General features: G+C 34.0%; 1 protein-coding gene across 1 annotated transcript; it reads left to right on the forward strand.

Annotated features, from left to right (window-relative positions):
• Positions 1-7,596: 7,596 nt before the first annotated feature.
• LOC18427631 (zinc finger protein 5) lies at positions 7,597-8,391 on the forward strand. Its single transcript, XM_006836680.4, has one exon. It carries the CDS (start codon positions 7,597-7,599, stop codon positions 8,389-8,391), a length of 795 nt encoding a protein of 264 aa, XP_006836743.2.
• The last annotated feature ends 2,931 nt before the right edge of the window (positions 8,392-11,322 follow it).

The following is an 11,322-nucleotide window of genomic DNA, read 5'->3' on the forward strand; positions in this document are numbered from 1 at the left end:
AGGCCTGGACAGGCCGAGCTTCGGCCTCTATTGCTGTGTTTAGGCTGAGCTTAGGCGAGCTTTAGCTAGATATTCTCCAGTCGTTTGACAAAATAGTTTTGGACTTGAGCCGGGCTAAGTGTGTCTTGACCTGAGTCCAGCCCGTTTATGAATTGTCTAAAATATCACCTCCCCCACATTTGAGGTGATGTGCATCCTTGTCCAAATGTTCGTGCACATGTGAGGCAGATGGAGTGATCCATTGAGATTGCAAAGAGAAAGAAGTTGCAGAGACACTGATAATGCAAAAAGTTATGGGCATGTGTCTGGATGCCCCTTTCAAACCATGGTTTGGAGGGCCTACCATCGATGAAAAAAACAAAGGAGACTTCCTGCCTAGGGCATTTAAAAATTCATCCATGGATGGACGTGAAAAGAAAAGTTTAATCCTGTTTACCTGATCCACAAAACGGCACCGGAGGCGGTCTCTCTCTCCAATTAGGAGTTCGGAGCGGGTGGCAATGGACCTTGATCTGACCGGGTTTGGGTCCAAAAGTTGGACCTGATGGGTTGGATCTGGGTCCAAATATTGGATCGGAATACTATTCGGATTTGGGTTTGGCTATGTGGACCCAACCTAAATAGTGTTTTATTTAATATTTCACATATAATATTTAAATAATATATAAATAAATATAATTATATATTTTAATTATAATATTTAAGTAATACATGTTTGTATTTGGCTTATGCTATATATATATATATATATATATATATATATATATATATATATATATATATATATATATGATGCAACAATCTTAAAAAACCATCTTATGGCCATTTGTTTGATCCAAAATTTTTGAAATATACACTATTTTCATTCTAAAGAACAATAAAAGAAAAAATAAAAAATTGAAAACACAACCTAGAAGTATTTTTTAATCCAATTAATATAGGGCAATCATTTTGGTGAGATGCTTAGATCTAGGCTTTAGAAGGATTTTTTTCATTTTCATTTTTTTGGATGGCTTTATTATCATTAGATGAACAATTTTAAAAAAACAAATAATGATTTTAAGTTTATAAAGGCTAAGATCTTGAAATTCACAAAATGAATGGTCTAGATTTGTTTTTGAAGGGGACTCATTTTGACCATTTCTAGGGTTCAAATTAAACTTTTTTTTTTTTGGGGGGGATTGATTATTGAGAGGAAGAGAGTGTACAAATACCACAAATATAGTTTTCTAGAAGTGTCGTTGCATTAATCTATGACACAACCGTTGCATTGGATCATTGCTATATATATGGAAAAGTTTATATAAGGTTGCAACCTTAAAATATAGAATTACATATGTACCTCAAACATCCATCGGAAAGGTTGTTTTAATGTTGAAAACCCCTCTAATTGATTATCTTGACATCGAGATGTATGAATATGAAAAAGAAAGAAAATGTTTTTGAGTCCTAGAAATAGTGCATCTTGCAACACATGTAGACCATCCATTTTTAAGAGTTTCATAAGTTTATAGATCTACTTGATTTTAATCCTTTTTTGAGTTTAAAATTTTCTAATTAGATATGAAAATAGATTTTAAGATAATTCTAAGAATTTTTTATAACAAAATTATGATAAAATTTGGAGGTGCTCCTTAATTGGATTGTTTAAGGTTGCAACCTTATAGAACCCACACATATATATATATATATATATATATATATATATATATATATATATATATATATATATATGTGTGTGTGTGTGTGGTTTGTATAGAGCCTAGTCTCTAAACAATCAAATTAGAGCCTACCTACAAATAGCATTGAGAAATGTGGTTTCAATATTAGAAATTTTTGTGTAACTTTAAAATATATTTTCATTTTTATTTATAAAGTTTAAAGCTTTAAAAATAGTGCAGATCGAGTAGATCTATGAAACTTGAAGATCTTGAAAATTGACGGTCCAAAAATGCAATACAAAATACACTATTTCCAAAACTTGAAATCCATATTTTTCTCATGTCTGTGCATCTTGATGCCGAGATGATCAATTCAAGGATATTTGGGCATCAAAACAACTTTTTTTAGTGAAATTTTGGGGTAGGCTCTAATTTGATTGTTTAGAGCCTTGGCTCTAGATAAACTTTTCCATATATATATACATTTTTTTTTTTTGGGAGATTCCGGTCCAATTCGGTCCAGGTTTATAATATTTAAGTAATACATGCATGTATTTAACTTATATTAAATAATAAGTTAAATATATATATTTTTTATTTTTGGGTCGGGTCCAATAACTTTGGGTCAGTTGGGTCCGGGTGCCCAGACCCGATCCGAACTGTTGCCACGGCCACCTTTAGAGTTCAGGACAAGCCCATTTCTTAAATACGCTCCAAATAAAAGGTGATTCAGGAAAATTTGGTCCTGGCAACATAACGGACCACCAAGTCTTATTTCCTAGGGTTGTACCTGTTGTATATGCTTGCATTTCAAGCAGTTTGCATTTTATTTTGGAGGGACTTTTAATTGAGGAACAACAAACCTCAGCGGTTCTGTTTTGAAATGGGATGGCCCGAGAACCCTCTACAAAATGTTTCAACATAAATGCTATCATAGTGTACTTTTCCTATTGTTTTTAGATATGGACAAAGTTTATATAAGGGTGAGGACCTAAAGGCTCACGTCCAAAATTTATTAGAAAATGTTGTTTCGATAATAAAAAATCCTCAAATCGAGCATCTAGATCTCAAGATATATCAAGATAAGGAAAAAGTGGATTTCAGGTCTTGGAAATAGTGAATCATGTAATACATTTTCTGGACCGTCAATTTCCAAGATTTTCAAGCATTTATAGATTTGCTCGATCAACACTAATTTTTAAGCTTTAATTTTTATAATTAGATGTGAAAATAATTTTTTAGGCCAGTACAAAGATTTATAGTATTGAAACATCTTTCGAAACTATTTGAAGGTATGCCTTTTTTTTGAGTGTTTAGGGCCTCAGCTTTATACAAACCAGATATAGTTTTTGGAAAAGTCTATGATAATACCCGTAGTGTACTGTTCCTTTTGGTGCCCGTAGCATCAGCTATGAGCCATCTTGATAGCAGATGGTTGATGTCACAGATGGTCCTGGTATCCATACCATACGTATGGTACCTATACAGATGGTGCTGGTATTCATAGAAGGAATGTAGAAATGCAGCTCTTAAATATGATGGTATTTATAGGACAGTTTTTATGACTCAAATGTAGAAACGCGTTCCCTCTTAATAATCCATTATTAAAATGGATTTGGTCCTAATTTTTAAGGAATATATAATCTCTAAAGACAATTATTATGAAAACAAAATGAATATTAAAATTTAAAGAAATATTTAGACTATTGATTTCAGATTTTTTTTAGAAGACCGCTATTGACATCCATCTTTGGGATGGATAGTTTTTGCCTCGGGCGACAAAAAAATGTAGGAATACGAATATGATACTTTTCCTTCTTAAAAATTCACAGTTTTCTCATAATGTTTTTTTCTATTCTGACAAACTTTTCTTCTCCATTATTGATTCGGTTTGTCCGTTTAACTAGGTTATTATTTTTCTATTGCTCTGTTTATTTATGTGTTTCTTATCCTTCAAGCTCCTTGCTTTAATCTATTTCATTTTTTATTTCTTTATCAGCAAATGGGAAGAAGCGTATGCATTGTTAATTTTTGGCTCTCTCTCTCTCTCCCTCTCTCTCAACTATGTTTATTTCTTTAATAATCCATTTTATTTCTTCTTTATTTCTTTAATAATGTATACGTTGTTTATTTCTTTAATAATCCATTTTTTTTCTTTAATAATCCATTTTATTTCTTTAAGAAAATGGGAAGAAGCGTATACATTGTTTATTTCTTTAATAATCCATTTTATTTCTTTATCATTCTTTGAAGCATGAGCATTATTCAGGTGGTCCTGTCAAGTAGATCCTTTTTTCACACCGTATTATGCTCCGCAAAAGAGCACGGCTCCATTCCTTCCACCAATTGCAAAAGAATATATGTATTTCCTTTTTCTCTTTTTTAAGGAAAAAGTTTATATAAGGTGTCAACCTTATACTATACGAGTAAGGTACATGAAAAAAACCCACTAGAGAATGTTGTTCCTATACTAGAAAGCCCTCAAATAAATCATCTCGACCTTAGTATTGATGGACATGAAAAAAAGGGACTTATAGTTCTAAAAATGGTTCATCTTCTAGCACATTATCTGAACCCATCCATTTTCAAGATTTTCAAGTATTTATAGATTTGCTTGATCTGAACCATTTTTAGAATTTTAAATTTCATAATTAAAGGCAACAATAGATTTTGATGTCATCATAAGGCTTTCTAGCAACCGAAACTGCATTTTCAACATATTTTTGAGGTGCACCTTGTTTCAATAGTATAAAGTTGCCGCATTATACAAACCTCACCCCTTTTTTAAAGCATTCTTTATCATATTTCCATGCTAAAATTCAAAGTAGAACACTTTGAGAAGAATAAGAGTTCCAAACCACCGGCTAAGAGGGTGATCCGTACTAAATCTATCAAAGGCACTATGTCAAGTTTTATGTGTATTTTAGTGAAGCTTTATAGAAGGCCCCTGGTTTCAATGGACAGTATTTTAATGTTCCAAGTCTTTAAGACATTTTTAGAACCTACCAGTCTCTCCACCTTATCAAAATGACGAAACTAGGTTTGATTTTTAATGTGTAGCCCACATTTTCCTTCATTCTTTATTAGGAAATATTGAATTAACTTTTCTATAAATATTCTAGTGTGGTGCATTGATGGACTTGATGTGAGATAGGAAATTGTAAGAGACATGGTTAGGGTGGTATTTTTAATTCCATTCCTACTACGGGTCGGGACTCTTTCTCTGCTGAACTACCCACAAAATAAAAAAAGAATAAACAACATATTTTGTTGGCAAATTGGTGATGTGATGCCGCAGGCCTTAAAAATGGACGCTATCGCATTGGCCTATCCCTTTGGTCATCGAGATTCTCTTCGAAAAAGGGGCATGGTTAGCTTGTTCGGCTTTTCTGGGATTTTAGATTCTTAACCGCTCTTAACCAAATTGATATGTCTACCACCAAGCCGAAGCCTAAGAAACGTTATATAAATTTATTAGTTATATATTTGTTGTCAGAGATGTATATGTGCATCCTAGACAGGATGGGTGCATGAGAGAGAGAGAGTTCCCATCATTGATGAGATTAGATAAAGGGTGTGGTTTGTATAAGGCTGAGGCCCTAAACAATTAAAGTTCGGCGCATCTTGAAATGGTGTCAAAAATATTATTTCAATACTAGAAATCTTTGTGATGGTCCGTAAATTTATTTTTATCTCAAGTTATAAAACTTAAACCTTAAAAATAATGTATCAAGCAGATATTTAAACAATTGATAATCTTTATTATTTGACGGTCTAAAAAATGCATTACAAGATGCACTATTTCTAAGACTTAAAATCCATTTGTTCTCATGTTCATATATTTTGAGGTTGAGATGATCAATTTAAAGATTTTTTGGATAGGTAACCTTTTCTTGTAAATTTTTGATGTACGCATTAATTTGATTGTTCAGGGCCTCACCCTTGCATAAATTTGTTTCCTTTGATAAAATCCTCATGATTTGACCCTTACTGCTCATGACAAGAACTTGGTGGAAAAATATTCTTGACAACTACCAAATCTTTCCCTCACATGTGTCTCACGAATTGCATACTAATAAAATAAGGGTGCGGTTTGTATAGAGCCTAGGCTATAAACAATCATATTAGAGCCTACCTTCAAATAGTATCGAGAAATATGGTTTCAATACCGGAAATATTTTTCATAGCCTTAAAATATATTTTCAGTTTTATTTATAAAGTTTAAAGCTTAACTAATAATGTAGATCGAGAGATCTATGAACACTTGAAAATCTTGAAAATTTACGGTCCAAAAATGCATTACAAATGCACTATTTTCAAAACTTGAAATGTATTTTTTTTTTCTCATGTCCATGCATCTTGATATCAATTTGAGGATATTTGGGTATCAAAACAACCTCTTTTTGTGAAATTTTTCAAGTAGGCTCTAATATGATTGTTTAGAGCCTGACTCTATATAAACTTTTCCCATAAAAAAATAATAGACTGATTTCCTTGGGAAGTGGAATTGGGTCAAGAATGATGAAACATGCAATGTATGGAAGGCCTGCCTTCCCCACCTAATTCTCCCAAACACAATTGTTTCTTTCTATTTTTAAATGGAGATTTGCCAAGGAATAAGAGACCCCCATGTCTGAACATAGGGTTTGAGATAAGTTTCCATGGGACAAAAGTAGCTAAGCTTTGGATCTCTCTCTCTTCTTTTACTTTGGCATTTGCCTCATCTTTCAACCTCTACTTTTGTCAAAGTAAGAGTTTTCTATCTCTAAGAAGATACGCCTAGATATCAACAAATTATAATAAAATCCCAACTACCATGGAAAAACTCTCTTTGTTGATTTGTCCTACTTGACCATATTACTTTAGTAGTTAGGGTCTTCACAGATCAAGATCATTGCTTTTAGTTGTTTTCTCTTATGTATGTTTCTAGGCATTTGCATTCAAGCGGTTTTGAAACCCTTGTGCAATGTGCATATGCTTGTGATATATTGTTTTACTATTTTCTTCCATTTTTCACAAGATTCCACTCCACTATGACCCTTGTGATTGGTGCGTCATAGGCAAGCAAAATAGTTTATTGATTAAAGGAAAATGGTTTGATAGGGCTGCAGCCTTTTCAAAAAAATAAAATAAAATAAAGCCTCATTTCATAATTCATCGAAAATTACAACTCAAGCATTGGAAGACCTTTATATAGATAATCTCATAAAGCTTGAGCATTATGATCGTGAACAAAAATTAGGATTTCAAGCTCTAAAAATAGTATATATTATATAAATTATTTAGACAATCCATATCGCCCTAAAAATTACTGTTCATAGATCTGCAAGATCCGTACAATATTTTGAATTTCAAATTTCATTGTCAGCATTGGATATTGATTTTAGAGCCATCATAGAGATTTTTGTGCCCAAAAATACTTTCCGGATGAAGATTTGTAGGGAGGCTTTATTTTGTTTTCATAATGCCTAGGCCCTATAGAAACTTCATCCTTATTAAACCATGGTTAAGTTGAATAATTGAAGACTCTCAGATGGGGTGTGGGAATGGGGAAGGAAAGAGGGATCCATATGTTCTTTTTTACTTTAATCCTCTCTCTCTCATAAGAACTATTTTTAAAATGTCAAAGTGTTCATCATTCATGTCTCATAAACAATAATAGATTTGGGGATTGCTTCTTTGTTAAATTGATAGAATCCCCTTGATGGGGGGAAGCAAAGAAGGCGTATCTATTAAAGTAGGGCAAGTGTCCTTCCCATAGGGCATTGTGAGCAATAATTAATTTTGGAATAGAAATCCTCTTCTCATTTTGGGTCCTTTTGTTTATTGCTTTGAGTTGAAATCCCAGGTTTTTGCCTATTCAGGCTACTATATAAATGGCAAACAATTCCATTGGTCTTTATCTCTCATTCATCTCCTCCCTTTTCAAGAAGTCATGGTGGGAGATATGGGAGACTGGAAAGCTGCCTCAAATCTAGCTCATGTGGATAGGGTACAAGATATATGCCTGAAAAGGAAGTTAGAGGATAAGAAGGTCAGATTGTTTGGTTTTGAGGTGGATTCCTATGTTCCAAAGGAGGAGCAAGATATCAATGCCTGCTTCAAAAGATCCAAGGGAATTGAGACTTGCCAAACAGTTGAAGTAGGAGACGATCAATCATCAAGTAACATCTTGGAACAAAATGAGAGGCTAGATGAGGCGAGATCCGGGTCGAATGAGAGGGAGGACAAGAAATACGAGTGTCAATATTGTTTCAGAGAGTTTGCTAATTCTCAAGCTTTAGGTGGTCATCAAAATGCACACAAGAAGGAGAGGCAAAAGAACAAGAGATTGCAGCAGCTTCAAGCTAGGCGAAATACTCTGAATTGTTTCCTTGAGCCTTACCAGAGTTATGGCTCTAGCTATCATTCCAGCATGCCATGGTTCTATGATGCTTACTATGCACCTGGTTTTACCATCATTGGAGAGAAACCTTCGACTCCGATACTTTTAGAAAGTTCCGTTGATTACATGGCTCTTGATCAAAATTTCAAGGGATTTCACTTTTCAAGTTCATTGACACCGAACGAGTCTCCTGCGCATGACTTGTGTAAGTCTAGGCTGGTGCAGAGCACAGACTCTAGAGAATGCGCCGAAACTAGGCCTCTTGTCATTAAGCCTAGCCCTTCTTCAATTAAAAAGCGAGTCCTCGGAAGTTTGGATCTTCAATTGGGGCTAACCATGCATTAGCCTTTCTGTTAGTAGTACATTTTTTATGATTTTGTAATTTGTTAATGATTTATATGTTTTATGTGGATTGAGCTTTCCCTCCCTCGACTAAACTTGCATTTCAGGTTTCTTAGTTCCTTGTAGGGTGAATTAGCTGTTAGGGGTTATGACACAAGGGCCACAGCACTGTGGTTCATGGCTTGCCCTGATCAAAAGCCCTGTTAACTGTTTAAAGCCAATTAGGATTGTCTGTCCACTCTCCAATCTTCATTATAACTGTACGACAGAACATAAATTTGTTCAACGATAGATTGAGGTTTCCGTCGACTAAACTTGCATTTCATGTTTCTTAGTTCCTTGTATGGTGAATTAGCTGTTAGGGGTTATGACACAAGGGCCACAGCACTGTGGTTCATGGCTTGCCCTGATCAAAAGCTGTGTTAACTGTTTAAAGCCAATTAGGATTGTCTGTCCACTCTCCAAACTTCATTATAACTGTATGACAGAACATGAATTTGTTCAACGATATGAGGTTCTATCTTTAAAATCTTTGTGGAAAAAGGTCAACTCTGCCTTGCAAAGGGAATGTACAGAAATTGGCTTTCAAAAATTATGCCAGGCCTTCTTCCATTTTTTCCTCTGATCCACATTTTTCTTGTTATTTTTTTGTCTTAGAATTCAGATGAGAAAAAAAAACAAGGATAATTATCATAGGTATGAATAACTTGATTTTGAAGGAAGGCTCAATTATATAAATAAAGATTAAAACGAAAATGGAATAGTTAAAATTACTACACATGAATAAATTCTAGAACAATTTTTGCAGTACTAATTTCTCAAGTAAGCTACATCGTAGGAATTGGCTTATTTTGTCACAAATTTAATGTGTATTTTCATCTGCATTGCATTTATTTACATTAAGATTCCCAATAGGATTGTTTTCTTAATAGTCACTTGACATTTGAACAATTACATGGGTTTTATAATAATTCCCTTTCTTTTGCATTGGTACTTGCCTTGCAACCTGCCAAGGCCGAGTAACTCGATTGAGAAAAAGGATACTTGACAGGACCTGACCTGCCGGGTCCAAAACATAGACTTGGAACCAGACCCCGGACCTGTCTCATGTTGTCTACCAGACCTAGTTACCACCCCTAACTATAGTTTGGACTAATGTCGTCCTACCATGGGTAACGTACTAATCCAGCACCAATCATCTAATGACTGCTAAAGCAATAGTTTCAATTGTAGCACAAATTCTCTCTCCAGCCCAAATATAGCTATAAGCCTATCTTATCAACTAACAATTATTCAGTAAAATGAAAAGTAAGAAATTATCCACCATATAAGCTAACCAAGATGAGGTAGTAGTAGTAATTCAAGTGGTGTTTAATGTGGAGGATGACCCTATCAGATTAAATTAAGCATTACCATTGCTTGATATTGTAGTTTGCATAGAAGCCATAACAGTAAAGTACATTCGGTTTTTGGCTAATAAACCTTGAAAACTAGTTGATTTATCACCTGGTTCTAAATTAATAGGATGTAATTAAATATTTAAAAGAAAACTAATGTCAATCGTCCATTAATGAGAGTAAGCGCAGGTCATTGGAAAAAGGGTGTAGTTTGCATACATCCGTAGGTGTAGAGGTAAGGTGCACATTCACATTTTATCATGGTATATAATTTAAAATCAAGTAGATCAAGTAGATAATCTATAAACATATGAAAATCTTGATAATGGACGGTGTAGATAATATGTTGTAAAATGCACTATATTTGAGATTTAAAATCTTTTTATTTTTCATAATCATACAGCTCAATGTCTAGATGATCAATCAAATTTTCAACATTAAAACTACCTTTTCCGATGGATTTTTGAGGGGGCATCCGTAGTTTTACATTATGAGGTAGCATCCTTATATGAACTGTTTCCTTGGAAAAAAGATACAAATAAATAGAACGTGTCTAGTGTTTTAACATATATGCTCTTGTCGTTAGGACATATACTATACCATAACTACTCATATTGTCTCAAGTAACTATCCAGCTATTCACCAAATAAATGTAAAATTGCATTACTCAATGGTGATTTAGATGTAAAAATTTATATGATGTCTAGACATAAAGATAAGATTTGTAAATTATTTAAATCCCGTAAAGCACGTATCCCAGCTATATAATAGTAAATTTGACAAAGTATTGTTGTCAAATGGGCTTTAAAAGATGTTTACGATCCTTCAGATCCGTACTACAAACTGATTTTAAAAGTAATAGAAAGTAGGGAAAATCAAAATTTGATATTAGGCTAGATCGATTAAAAAATGAATAGATCTGCTCTCAGATCAGTGGCAAAGCCAGCATCGATCCAAAAAGCACGAAAGATTGAATAAAAATTAAAAATAAAATCATAAATCTAACAAAATAAATGAAAAATAAGAGAAAAAGAAATGCTGAGGAAAATACATGGCCGGCCCAGTTGGCCCGGGGCACCCGAGGCACCCGAGGCTTCGAGACCTCGCCCGTATCAAAACCACAGTCTTGTACGTATGTCATGTGTTGTTCTCTCTACAAACTTTACCAAACCTTGGCTTGGTTGAACTAGAGTTTTTATTGATTTGGGTTAAAAGTTGGTTTCAGGGGGGGTTAGGGCTTAAGGTTGCTTCTCTAGATCTAGGGTGCTCTCTGGCTCTCTCTATTTCTCAGATTTCTTGGCCTACGGGTTCACAAAGTCCAACCCTAAATGGGCTGCAAAATGTGCTTATATAAAGATTCAAATTGTATCAGAATGGACATGTATCAATTTCAAGCAGATTTGCTAGCCAAATTTCTATTTTGCAGGATTATGGATCACAAGATAGGGATTACGGACTATAATGGTCTATGGTCTAGGGGCTTACTGGGATATTGTGGTCCTAAGGTTGTCTAGAGTTTAGAAAAGCCATTGAATTT

The sequence above is a fragment of the Amborella trichopoda genome, chromosome 10 (assembly GCF_054954075.1).
Source record: "Amborella trichopoda isolate Santa Cruz 75 chromosome 10, AtrichopodaSantaCruz75HAP2 v2.0, whole genome shotgun sequence".
NCBI classification, from domain to species: Eukaryota; Viridiplantae; Streptophyta; class Magnoliopsida; order Amborellales; family Amborellaceae; genus Amborella; species Amborella trichopoda.

What these genes read in the sequence shown, in the direction of transcription:
- LOC18427631 (XM_006836680.4), top strand. Translation starts at nt 7,597, where the DNA reads ATGGTGGGAGATATGGGAGACTGGAAAGCTGCCTCAAATCTAGCTCAT.